This window comes from Salmo salar, chromosome 19, assembly GCF_965601325.2.
Source record: "Salmo salar chromosome 19, fSalSal1, whole genome shotgun sequence".
In the NCBI taxonomy this organism is placed as follows: domain Eukaryota; kingdom Metazoa; phylum Chordata; class Actinopteri; order Salmoniformes; family Salmonidae; genus Salmo; species Salmo salar.
Genome location: NC_138309.1, coordinates 9,005,666 through 9,019,570, shown reverse-complemented (window position 1 = coordinate 9,019,570; position 13,905 = coordinate 9,005,666). Strand labels below are relative to the sequence as shown.

The 13,905-nt window shown below is 41.9% G+C and overlaps 1 protein-coding gene across 1 annotated transcript; it reads right to left on the bottom strand.

The window, feature by feature from the left end:
- Positions 1-6,513: 6,513 nt before the first annotated feature.
- On the bottom strand, positions 6,514-13,745 carry pdia4 (protein disulfide isomerase family A, member 4). The gene is made up of 10 exons (XM_014157132.3): positions 13,440-13,745; positions 11,767-11,929; positions 11,351-11,556; positions 10,940-11,078; positions 10,512-10,717; positions 10,220-10,378; positions 8,291-8,442; positions 7,979-8,135; positions 7,536-7,769; positions 6,514-7,322 (listed from the first exon to the last, which is right to left on the bottom strand). The coding sequence occupies exons 1-10, from the start codon at positions 13,513-13,515 to the stop codon at positions 6,907-6,909; spliced, it is 1,908 nt and encodes a 635-aa protein (XP_014012607.3). The 5' UTR covers positions 13,516-13,745; the 3' UTR covers positions 6,514-6,906.
- Positions 13,746-13,905: the final 160 nt, after the last annotated feature.

The following is a 13,905-nucleotide window of genomic DNA, read 5'->3' as shown; positions in this document are numbered from 1 at the left end:
CTGTGTAACCTAGTTTTATATACACCATCCCAGCAGCAGAAAAACTTGGGAAGGAAGTACGTTTAAAAATATATAACTTTGCCCTGTGCTTCTCCGAGCATACTCTTTGTATAGTATAGGCCTATATATAGGCTATGGATCATTTAATTGAGCACTTGATATTGCGCGCCCAGCAGAGAATCAGGGATGAGGTGCAGCATCGGGCACACAGAGATATAATATGCAACTAATTCTCAAACACTGAGCAATATGACGTTTAATTGATTAACAACAGGGTTGGGTCGGTTTCTTTCTAAATGTAATCCGTTACAGTTACTAGTTACCTATCCAAAATTGAAATCAGTAACGTAACTTTTGGATTACCCAAACTCAGTAACGTAATCTGATTACATTCAGGACTCCCGAGTGGTGCAGTGGTCTAAGGCACTGCATCTCAGTGCTAGAGGTGTCACTACAGACCCTGGTTCGATTCCAGGCTAAATCACAATCAGCCGTGATTGGGAGTGCCATAGAGCGGCGCACAATTGGCCCAGTGCTGTCGGGTTAGGGTTTGGCCATCATTGTAAATAAGAATTTGTTCTTAACTGACTTGCCTAGTTAAATAAATAAAAAAATACTTTAAGATTACTTTCCCCTTAAGAAGCATTAGAAAAATACCAACATTTATGTTACCAATTGAACAACATCTATTGCAGGATAAATCAATATTAAAGTTTACATAGCTGGCCATATATGGATGATACATTTTACTTTATGAGTTGGTTAAGATGGCTTCTTGTAACCAATCACTTTCTACTACATATAATAATACAATAAAATGATAGACTTTGGTTTTTAATATAAAGTTATCAGAATTACAGTCATTCCAATAAATGTTATACCCCTTGATCTTCAAGAATAGGACTTGTAGATATGGAAGTATAGATGAGCCAAATTGTTTTACCTGAGCATAAAGGACTTATTAGCCAGCCCTACTGTGTTGTTTATGATTTTGTTGTCATGGAGGACGGATTGGGCTCATTGATTGAGTTTAAAAATAAATGCTGCGCTCATGGAATGGCGTGCTTTCAGCACTACTGAAAAGTGCTTTTGACATGTGAAAAATTAATACCATATGCTGCATTTGCTATAGGCTTATTGTTTACCTTTTTGTTGGTGACACTTTCATATCTTGATAATATGCAGCTGTTTAAAGGACAAATCCACAGATGAAACAATAACAAAATGGCCACCCCGACTCTGTTTTGGTTAAAAGCTGAGGGATGGGCCTGGAGAAATGTAACCACTCTCAGATTAATAGATAGAGCTATGGATATATATACAGTTGAAGTCGGAAGTTTACATACACATTATCCAAATACATTTAAACTCAGTTTTTCACAATTCCTGACATTTAATCATAGTAAAAAGTCCCTGTCTTAGGTCAGTTAGGATCACAACTTAATTTTAAGAATGTGAAATGTCAGAATAATAGTAGAGAGAATTATTTATTTCAGCTTTTATTTTTTTCATCACATTCCCAGTGGGTCAGAAGTTTACATACACTCAATTAGTATTTGGTAGCACTGCCTTTAAATTGTTTAACTTGGGTCAAATGTTTCGGGTAGGCTTTCACAATAAGTTAGGTGAATTTTGGCCCATTCCTCCTGACAGAGCTGGTGTAACTGAGTGAGGTTTGTAGGCCTCCTTCCTCGCACAAGCTTTTTCAGTTCTGCCACAAATTTTCTATAGGTTGAGGTCAGGGCTTTGTGATGGCCACTCCAATACCTTGACTTTGTTGTCCTTAAGCCATTTTGCCACAACTTTGGAAGTATGCTTGGGGTCATTGTCCATTTGGAAGACCCATTTGCGACCAAGTATTAACTTCCTGACTGATGTCTTGAGATGTTGCTTCAATATATCCACGTAATTTTCCTTCCACATGATGCCATCTATTTTGTGAAGTGCACCAGTCCCTCCTGCTGCAAAGCACCCCCACAACATGATGCTGCCACCCCCGTGCTTCACGGTTGGGATGGTGTTCTTCGGCTTGCAAGCCTCTCCCTTTTTCCTCCAAACATAACGATAACCATTATGGCTAAACAGCTCTATTTATTTTTCATCAGACCAGAGGACATTTCTTCAAAAAGTACGATCTTTGTCTCCATGTGCAGTTGCAAACCGTAGCCTGGGTTTTTTATGGCGGTTTTGGAGCAGTGGCTTCTTCCTTGCTGAGCGCCCTTTCAGGTTATGTCAATATAGGACTCGTTTTACTGTGGATATAGTTAGTTTTGTACCTGTTTCCTCCAGTATCTTCACAAGGTCCTTTGCTGTTGTTCTGGGATTGATTTGCACTTTTCGCACCAAAGTACGTTCATCTTTAGGAGACAGAACTCGTCTCCTTCCTGAGCGTTATGACGGCTGCGTGGTCCCATGGTGTTTATACTTGCGTACTGTTGTTTGTACAGATGAACGTGGTACCTTCAGGCAGTTTGGAAATTGCTCCCAAGGATGAACCAGACTTGTGGAGGTCTACAATTGTTTTTCTGAGGTCTTGGCTGATTTATTTTGATTTTCCCATGATGTCAAGCAAAGAGGCACTGTGTTTGAAGGTAGGCCTTGAAATCCATCCACAGGTACACCTCCAATTGACTCAAATGATGTCAATTAGCCTATCAGAAGCTTCAAAAGCCATGACATAATTTTCTGGAATTTTCCAAGCTGCTTAAAGGCACAGTCAACTTAGTGTATGTAAACTTCTGACCCACTGGAATTGTCATACAGTGAATTATAAGTCTAATAATCTGTCTGTAAACAATTGTTGGAAAAATTATTTGTGTCATGCACAAAGTAGATGTCCTAACCGACTTGCCAAAGCTGTAGTTTGTTAACAAAAAATTTGTGGTGGTTGAAAAACGAGTTTTAATGACTCCAACCTCAGTGTATGTAAACTTCCGACTTCAACTGTATATGTATATATATAATTTACAAGTAAAAAAATGGATGTAGCAACTACAGATCGCCCCTTTAAGTAAATCAAAAGTGTGTGAGTTTGAGCATGTGTCCATTAGGCATATGTTTTTTTTATCAGCATAAATTATATTGAGCAATAAAAGCCCCACTTTTATTCCATAAGCTGGGATCCACGCTATGAAGCTATTACAAGAGCGCATTATTAACTGGCTGTCCACTGGTTTCAAAAACAGTGATTGATAGACAGCTTAAACTTCTTTAATTCAACCATTATTGGGTTCGAATACACATTTAGATTTGTGAACAGCCGTCCACAACAACCACAATTCGTAAGGCGCAAATAGCTAAATGAGAGAGCAGTGTGATTCACATCAATGCGCTATGCAGTGGCGATTTTAGCATGTAAATCTTGGTGGGGGGGGGGGGGGGGGGAAATAGGTGGGATGCTTGCCAGCAAAGCCACGACACTAAACAATACATTAATTGCACTATAATGGTGCAAATGGTACTCACAAACTGTTAGGGCCTACATAAAGCTGTCCCAACAGCAGAGTCCCAACAGCAGTCCCAACACCTTACCACTGCTACACCTGGCTTTCAGCGGAGCCTTGTCTGGCAGCTAAACAGTTCATTCAGCCTCATTTACTGCCTTTAAAAAAACATAGCTGATATGGCTGACTTGCTTAAACAAATGTGATTTCTAATGACAATTGAGATTTGTACAAACTATATTCATAAGAGGACGACAAGCGGATAAGAGGCAATCCGTAATTTAGATTAAGACATTAATTAATGAGCGAGAGAAGACGGACGTAGTCAATATAACTAATTGTTCAGCACTTTTGAAATGTACAGCGACAGAATTCAGAACATGGGCTGTTCTTACAGTGTACTCCCTGTACAACAAGTCAGAACCGTACGATAAATAAAGGGGGCATATAAGCAGACAATGAAAGCTCTTACAATATTCAATGATTACATTTCTCTTAAACAGGTTATAGGCTACATGTGCACCACCAAGTTAGAACAGTAGGCGAAATTAAGAGGTGAAAATAGACCAAATTATTAGGGTGAGGTACATTGAAATACCTTTGGGTGTTTGTCAAAAAAGATACACGTCATATAACACTATTTGACGCGTTAAATAAGCTTTTAATTTGACACCTCAAATAACACAATTCTATTACAGAATGTTGTGTGTGCTGAATTTGCACATGCAAACCAAGCGCCACCACTACTATCAGTAGCACTGTCAAAGCTGTACAACAAAAGTTAGTAAACAAGCATACACCGGCCAAATTATTATGGTGAGGCACATGGGCTACGAACAGTTTACTACACAACATACACTTAGTATTACTTTCTTAGCTACAGGATACATATCTCTCTGGCATCCTACATAATATATGTAGCAGCATTTTTGGACTCACGTTGTTGTGATGTGCTTGAACAGGAAAGTGGCTCGGTGGTCCTTCGTGGGCAAATTTTGTCATCAAAGAGAAAGATGCCAGATTTACAAATCCGAGTTGAATGACCGTTCAAAATGTTTTCCCAGTTTCAATGCTTGCAGTTAGTCACTGTCACCTATCCTTACAAACCACTCATTGTTGAATTTACGATCTCCAAATTGGTGTGTAATGTTTATGTCCAATGGCCGATGAGCACTGATACGTTTTATCTATATTTCCTCTTCATTATTTCTCTTCATATGACAAGGATTAAAAAGGATTTGCCAGTAGACTTGATTCATGATGATGACTGCTAGCTAAGATTGTGAAAGTAAGATGTTGACATGATCAGTCCAGTCAAAGCTACTGTACATATGTGATTTTACATAATTTCTGTGGCCAATGACCTTGAGCCTTCTTGGAAGGGCACCTGTAATATAACTCTAATATAACTCAACGGCAGGACCCAAAGGGCTGAAATGTTGGATGTCTACCCTTTCTAAGGACTTAAGCTTGGCGATTGCGTAAGGTCCCCATGAGTGACAGAACACTGAGCCAATCACGGCGCAATGCTCCTATTTTCTGCTGGCCCGTCCCACCACCACAGAAAGCACTGAGCTAGGCTGAAACACCTGCATTTCGGAGCTTCCTTAAGAAAACAAAAAAAGAGACCATGTTTGTATGCGGATTTATTAACTCAATATATTTTTTTACATTGTTTGCAAACTGATATTTGACACGTATTAATGCCAAAATAACATGCAAAACAGGCAAGTCCCCCCCAAAATATATATTTTTATGTTTTTGCAAAAAATGTGGGCCTCAAAACAGGTGGGGCTCCGCCTTTCTCAATGTCATTGAGAAAACAGAAGTGTCAAAGATTTTTTTTTCCGCAAACATGCTTTCTGAATTTAAAAGTAATCCTCGACGTAATCTAGTTCTTCAAAAGTATCTGTAATCTGATTACAATAGTTTTGCTGGTAATGTAACATTCATTCATTTTTTTGTAATCCCTTACATGTAACAGATTACATGTCATTTATGGTCGGGGAGTAACGGATTACATGACCCTCCCCGATTGAAATTTAAAAACATGACCCTACCCCATTTTCCATCAGGTAACAATTGTGTAAATTTCAACCACTCCCTAAAGGAAACATTTGAGTGTTGCAATTCTTTATCACACAATCTGCAACCGTAATGTGTGGACATTGTACAATCAGTGAGAGCCTCATATCACATTTGTATATATCTACTGTACACTATGCAAATTGGTTGCTTCAGTCATGTCTTTGGTTACATTCATGTGGGTCAAACAAAAAACACCCTAATGATTGGTTGACAATAGAGCCTCACGCAATGTAGGCGATTCCTGCAGGATGAAGTTGAAGAGCAACTGCAGATGACTGCAGTCAAAACGTCATCTTTGATCACATGATTTTTGTCAAGTTAATGTAGTTGACATGTAGGTCCAAGTCAGACAACTTATTTATCCCCAACATATATGGTCACCACCTTCCAAAGTGATCCACTCAAAAGCAGCCATTGAGATGAGAACATGCAAGACTGCACTCTGCCACACAGAGTATCTGTGCAAGTTTCACACAGGAGCCATGATACCAAAATAGCAGAGAAGTTTAGCGTCGCTCAACCCTCCTGGTTGTTACAGATATTGACTCACTAGTTTATGTCACGCATCTAAGTATTCTCGCAGTCTCCCTTTAAACCTAACCTTAGACCTGACCCATTACCTTATGCATTAATGCCCCACAGTTGCAGGAATGGACATCCCCAAAAATGATACAACACATACATGGAGCCTAGCCTCCCACACTAAAGCTAAATATAAAAACAAAATGTTCTAAAACTTCAAATAACTACTAAAGTGGAGCTAAAAACAATTAATCTTAATAGAATGTAATAACCTCTAATCAGGGAATGATTTAGACAGGGCGCAATTAATTCAGGTAGAACAGAAAACCAGCAGGCTCTGGACCTTGTAGGTAAGAGTTGAATACTCCCATACTATACAATAGGACAGACAACATTCCTTAGAAATGTTGCTTTCACCTACCCTGTGTCCTCAGTACAAGAATCATGCACCCCACACAACTACCACATCAGTTCATGTTTTATTTAAAGAGGCTTAGAACTCACAGTGCTTACATGCTTTTAGACATGGAAAAGAAAAGCAGAATCTCTTGATTTGATCAGAAAAAACAAAGAAAAAAATACTTAACATCTGGTAAATCAGACCAACTCAGTAACAGCCCTCTGCGGGGACACTGAAATCAACTGAGCCCCTAAACACTAGGCCCTAGTGGAGATCTGAGAGGGTTGGATACATATGGTGGTAGCTCCATCTTGCACATAGGTGGCTAGGGTGTAGGGGCTAGGAAGGGTTGATTTGGAATTGACTGTCTGCCCTCGGCTCCTCCAGGGCACCTGGAACCTGTAGTCTCTACACTGGTATGGTTAGAGTTCTTAGCTACTCAGAAAGAGATTTTTAAAGTTCATCTTTGCTCTGTGATAACTTTGTGGCGTGCTGTTCCAAGAACTTACTAAATCCTTCTATGGTTCTATCCCCACCCTCAAATTTGATTGGGCTCTGCTTGCTGTTGCTAGGCGCAAAGTAGATGGTGGGGAAGCCCTCTGTTTTGTAGCTGTCGTGAGGCACGTCGTTAGCCGTGGCGTCCATTTTGGCAATGACCAGGTTCTTCTCGTTCTTGTATTTCTTGCCCAGGGCAGTGTAGTCAGGGTCCAGCTTCTTGCAGTGACCGCACCACGGGGCGTAGAACTCAATCAGGACGTCTTTCTTGGTATCCATGACAATGTCGTCGAAGGTCTTTCCAACCACTACCTTCACAGGGCCTTTGTTGTTCTTAGGCACCGGCTGGGATTTGATGACGGGCTTCAGTTTGCCTACAGAGAGGGAGTGACAAGGGACACAGACATGGTGACCAATGGACACTAATGTATAGTCCATTACACAATATTGGCAATGAAGACCTGTCACATAGTGATGATATTTGGCTGGCTGCAGACAAGGTACTCAACTCAGGTTAATATGTAACTCAATACAACATGTTGTGGTTTAAAGTCCTGACATTTTATAACAATTGCTGTAAAGCTCACCTTTCTTGAAGGCCATGATGAATTCCCTCAGCACCTCAGAGTCCAACTCCTCAGGCTCCATGGCAAACTTCTTGCCACCATCTCCCAGAATCCCCACATTGACTTCCTCCCCGCTGTCGCTGAGCCCCAGGCTCTTCAGCTCTTCTGAGTAGTCCTCCTCGTCAGCGATGGCAAAGGTGTATTCTGGGAAATCCTTGGCCACCTCCAGAACCTTGCTCCTCCAGAATTGGGTGGCTACAACAGAAATAGAAAGGGTTATCAGACATGAGATGAGCTGCAATTAACACCGCCAAGGTTCTCCAACCGCCGGTCCTGGAGGAGAGCTACTGGCAGTGCAGGCTTTTGTTCCAGCCCTTCAGCATGACAAAAAAGGTATTATGTAAGCAACGCAGCTTTAGACAATATTCACACAACATAGGAAATAAGGGGTTGAGGACACTTGCCTTTCCTGAAGTCGAAGCCGAAGTCCACACCGTAGTAGACAACAACCAGCGGCCTCTTGGTGTAGCGTTTAGCATCGTTGCTCTGTTTCCTGTGACCCACCAGTGGCAGGATGTGTTTCTTAAAAAAGTCCTGCACCTCAGACACCTCTGTGGAGTCCTGAAAAGGAGAGATGGGCCAGGTTATGAGAACATCTTACAACATTAAACATACAGAAATAATTTCAGTATTTTCTTAGGACAGGAGAGCATGCTTCATTGAAGTCTACTTGAGGTTAGACAAACACACACACACACCCTTGTGGACAGACTTACTTTGATGGTGAGTGTGTGTGAAGCTTTCTCGTACTTGGACCTGAACTTCTCAGGCTGCACCATGACGACCTGGCCGGGGGAGGCCTTGAGGAGCTTGGCCAAGTCTAAACTGAAGGTATGGAGGAACTTGAAGTCCTCTCTAAGAACATGACCTGGGAGGACAGATAGGAGTACAATACAATCACTATTGATCCCCTTTAGAAAGCCTCACCAGGAGCACAGGAATTTCCTATACACCCTCAATACTACACATATAGCATTCTATGTATAGGCATACTCAGGGTATGTACAGACCGTGGCAAGTCAAATTCAAGGACTTAAGTACTTTTTCAAGCACCAATATTTATTTTCAAGGACCATCAATTTGTAAAAGTTCATCGCCACAACCTCATTGGGAACCTTACAAGTTCTACTAAATAATATGTTGTTTATAAAGGCTGTTCCAGACAAATAATTTTAAAACGTGGAGTTCCCTATATGTTTGAAGAAAATCAACTATACTGTAGGTAGGCTACTGAGCTCGTCTTATGCTTTAAGCACACTGATTAAGTAATCAAGACACACAAATGAGAAGGAGCAAGAGATCAAGATAGCCTAACCAGAAGAATATATATAAAAATCTGTCCCCGAACCTCTTCCAGCTGGCCGTGGCAGATTCAGCCAGTAAGCTCCTGAAGTTACCAGTAGGTAATGGCTACACCAGGGGTCATCAACCTTCTCCATTTAGAATGCCAATTTATCTTACCATTTCTATCAAACTGCATGCCCGTTATGATTGTCATATGCACATTTCCATGGAACAGTTTAATTTCATTTATAATAAAGTCTTCGTATCTGACAATCATCATGTGGTTAATCAAAATTCTAAAAGTAACTTCTATTGCCAACAATGTAAAAATAGCCTCCATAAAGCCAACAAATAAAAACATTGTAGCCTGCAGGTAGAAAATACCCTGATAAAAATAAATATCTATGAATCACATTGTCTACAAGGAACTTTAAACATTGTATCAACTATTAACTTGGTCCAGCCTGAAGCTGGTGCTAGCAAACTTGCAATATTGTATAGAATATTCTGGGCCCTCAGTTTCCTGTGCCAGTGAGCTCCGGACTGACATAGCTGTAGGCTATTTGTGCAAGGGATAAGTAATCAGGTAGGCCTATTGTATTACGTTTCCACCGGATCAGAGCATGACATTCCTCCCCCCCCCCCCATCGTGCTGAGTGGTTATCAAGAGCTGGAAAGATCTTACAAATTGACAATAGTTCCTCAACGTAGTCTCTCAATGCATGTAAAAACAGATTGATTACGTGCCGTTTGAGGTGAAGAGAAATTATTTGAGAATTCACCATCACTGTGGAGCAAATTTATAGGCCTACATTTTACACGCAGGCCAGGTAGCCTAGGCCTACTTCTACGGGTAATCTGGGGCGCGTCCTTACGCAACATTGACAAGAGCGCTCCAACCAAACACGTAAATGGAATGAAAAAAAAAGTGTAGCGCAAGTCGTGCAGTCCGCAAACAAAGTGTCCACTCAGACAATGAGAACGGTAAAAAACGAATAATTGAATACATTAACAAATTACTGTAACCAAACAAACATTGTAGATTAGAAATGTGAATGTAAACGTACTACTTACTGGTGAGCCATCCTCACAGCCTCTGCAATGTATTAGTCCACTGAGACAGGCATGAATAAGACCGGTGTCTCATGTGTTCTTTTATACGGAAAATATTCAGACCTTGACTTTTTCCACATTTAGTTACATTACAGCCTTATTTTAAAATGGATTAAATAAAAAGTACCAACTTCAGAAAATGTCAGATTTTCAAGGTATTCCAGTAACAAATTCAAGTACTTGAAGCACCTTGTGTGAACCCTGCACTGTATACACCAAAGCAACGTTAATTAAAAAGGAGTACTTACAGGCCTCTAGGTAGAGGTCGTAGGTCGTATCCTGCTCCGAGGAAAACACACCCACTATGACAGCGTCGTCACCATCTTTGATCAACTCCGACACCTGTTTCACCATCTGCACCTGCTTGGAGGGAGGCCCTGCCTGCTCGCTCATATAGTCAACGATTCCTACACAGAGAACACAGAGTAGTTAGAACACTTGGCTAGATCATTACAATGGGACGTGTCCTAAAATCCATAATGTTAGCAGATATATTTAGTTATTGGGTAGTGTCTGAAACAGTCTGAAGTGTGGACGTACCACTCTTCTCTCTGGGTCCGTTGTAGTCGAAGGCCTTCCCCTTCCTGAAGATCTTGAGGGTGGGGTACCCCGACACCCCGAAACGGATGGCGATGTCCTTCTCCTGGGTGGCGTCTACCTTGGCCAGGGGGATGGGAGGAGAGCGCTGGCTCAGGTCCTTGGCTGCCTTCTCATACTCTGGAGCCAGCTGCTTACAGTGGCCACACCTGGAGGGACAGTTAAAACAGCACCATAATGCTTCGTTAGGCAGGAACAACAATCATGAAGCTTCATATAAAATAGCTTTATCCCCTCCACTCCTTTACTAGATAGAAAACACAAAGGAAGTGATAGATTTCATGCATCAGACCAGTGCAGATGAAGCAGAGGAGACAAGGACATGAAGTTGAGATGCATCCTAAACGTTGTCTAGAGGTGGACTGACTGACCATGGGGCGTAGAACTCCACCAGGATGATGTCAGCGTTGTTGACCACATCGTCAAAGTTGTCCTTGGTCAGCACCAGGGTGGCCTCAGGAGGGGGCTTCCAGTCTGGCTGGGCCACCTCCTTCACTTGAGCCACAATGGCTGAAAACCACAGTTCGCGCATTAACAGTGTTACTAAACTGAAAGGGGGTTGGAATCCCGTCTGGCTGGGTTGCCTCTTTCACTCAAGCCACAATGACTGAAACACAATCACAGTTATAACATTACCAATGCTACTGAAGTGAAACTAAGATAGTAGCCTGTCTCTCAGTCTGTTTCCGCTTTAGTCAAACAAGGCCCAGATGTACTAGCGTAGTCAAATACAGAAACAGAGAGCCAGGCTACCAGCACAGTCTTGTTAGTGGTTGTACTACCCTGCTCATTCTTGGCTCCATCATACTCCACAGGCTCCCCCTTCTTCATGATCTTGAAGGTGGGATATCCCGACACCTCAAATCTACTTGCTAAGGAACTGGACTTGGTCGCATCCACCTTGGCCACAGGGATAGGGGGGTCATTCTCTTTCAGACTCTGGGCGATCTTCTCATACTCAGAAGCAAACTGCTTACAGTGGCCACACCTGGGAGAGGGGATGAGAACAGATTAGAGAAGTGTCAATCAAGGGGGAAATGATTTCAATGGTGCATATATCCCATGCATTTGAGATGAAGGCATTCCGGTTTTTCACACTGCATTACCAAGAGCTGCACAATAGATGTGGATGGACACGTCGCCAATGACTGACAAATATTGACTTCTTATTGTCAACTCTCCCTTTAGGCAAACTTACCATGGGGCATAGAACTCAACCAGCACAGTGTCCTTGCCCTCCATGAACGTGTCAAAGTTGTTGTCGGTCAGGACCAACACTCCGTTCTCATCCTTCACCTCTGTTCCATCATCTTCATCCTCCTCTTCATCGTCACTGTCAACCTCATCGACGTCTGCTACATCTGCAAACATCATTGATAACACTGAAAAACAGAACGTCTAGCAACAAGTCAGGACAGCGCAGTTGGGTTTGCGTTGCAACAAAACCTAGCTCTCAAACCCAGGGGAGCTTACAGCAGCCCCCTCTTTTGGGTTCTCAGCTGAAAGCATGGAACATAGAATGAACAGAAATAAAAACGCAACATGCAACAATTTACTGAGTTAGAGTTCCTTCTACTGTATGAACTGTAAATTGAAATAAATTCAGTAGGCCCTAATCTATGGATTTCACATGACTGGGAATAGATCACTTAAAAAAAAAAAAGGTAGGGGTGTGGATCATAAAACCAGTCAGTATCTGGTGTGACCATTTCAGGATCTCACAGTATATGTGCATTCAAATTGCCATTGATAAAATGCAATTGTTTGTGTTGTCCATTGCTTATGCCTGCCCATACCATAACCCCACCGTGGGACACTGTTCACAACATCGACATCAGCAAACTTCTCACCCACACAACACCATACACGCTGTCTGCATTCTGCCCGTTACAGTTGAAACCGGGATTCATCTGTAAAGAGCACACTTCTCCAGCGTGCCCTGTGGTCATCGAAGGTGAGCATTTGCCCATTGAAGTCAGTTACAATGCCGAACTGCAGTCAGGTCAAGACCCTGGTGAGGACGACGTGCACGCAGATGAGCTTCCCTGAGACGGTTTCTGAAAGTTTGTGCATAAATTATTTAGTTGTGCAAACCCACAGTTGTATCAGCTGTCCGGGTTGCTTGCCAGACAATCCCACACATGAAGCCAGCTGTGGTCCTGGGTTGGCATGGTTACACGTGTTCTGCAGTTGTTTGGAGGTATTGCGAAATTCTAAAACGTTGGAGGCGGCTTATTGAAGAGAATTAACATGAAATTACCTGGCAACAGCTCTCGTGACATTCCTGCAGTCAGAATGCCAATCGCACACTCCCTCAAATTGAGACATCTGTGGCATTGTGTTGTGTGACAAAACTGCCCATTTTAGAGTGGCCTTTTATTTTCCCCAGCACAAGGTGCACCTTAGTATTGATCTTGATATGCCACACCTGTCCGGTGGATGGATGATTACACTGTGTACAGTAATTGTATCTTTAGTATTAGCAATGTTTGTCATTCCTATGACAGTTACGTTCCAAATCTTTCCAAAAATGTATAGCGTGCAAGGTGTATTTGCGTTTATACTGAGCATTTGTGCAGCGTCGGGGCACTTTCCTCACAAGGTTAAATAAATGGGATGTCCAATGACCCAATGTTATGCAATGGAATTAGTCATAAAAGCTAAACAAAACCACGCTGTAACATTACTGAGGGCACGCACAACATTCTATAAAAGATGGCCAGCAGTTAATAATTAGCTAGCTAGTTAGCCAACTAGTTTGCGAATACGAGCTGACTGGCTAATTATAGCGACAGAAGAAGCCAGCTAGCTAGCGTGCACAAGACCTGGCTAACTTAATTCATTACTAGTTAACGTTAGCTAGCTACTTACCATCTTCACATTGGATAACAGTGGCAAAGTGGGCAACGCCAAGCAAGACAATTAGCAGCAGTGCTATCTTTCTCATTGTCAGGTTTTCCAATGGGATGCTAACCGTGTAACGAGTGAGACTTCTCCCTTTAAGCTAGTAACTGATGAATATAATCAAATGTGTCTATTATTAGCAATCTCTGTAGCGCTTGATCATTCCTGAAGTGAAGTTAAACTGATCTTTGGCTTGTTGTTTCATACAAACTAGAAAGACTTCAGAAATCACACTCCCCACCTCCCGAAATTGAATTTGTCTGACTTGCCACGTTCTAATTGGCTGTCATCGTCGGTTTTCCTCCAATTGCGTACCGCCACTTAAATTCCTGGATCCTGTACGTTCGAGGGTGCCATTGGATAGTTTACCAATTGTTGTAATGTCATTGGACTGAATGGACTAGTGTTTTTTCAACAGTGAGTGAACATAAAA

Excerpts from the sequence above, each read along its gene's own strand:
- pdia4 (XM_014157132.3), bottom strand. The coding sequence starts at position 13,515 with ATGAGAAAGATAGCACTGCTGCTAATTGTCTTGCTTGGCGTTGCCCAC. Across the intron at positions 10,379-10,511 it reads CGGACCCAGAGAGAAGAGTG|GAATCGTTGACTATATGAGC; the intron begins GTACGTCCACAC and ends TTCTCTGTGTAG. Across the intron at positions 7,770-7,978 it reads CGGCTTCGACTTCAGGAAAG|CCACCCAATTCTGGAGGAGC; the intron begins GCAAGTGTCCTC and ends TTTCTGTTGTAG.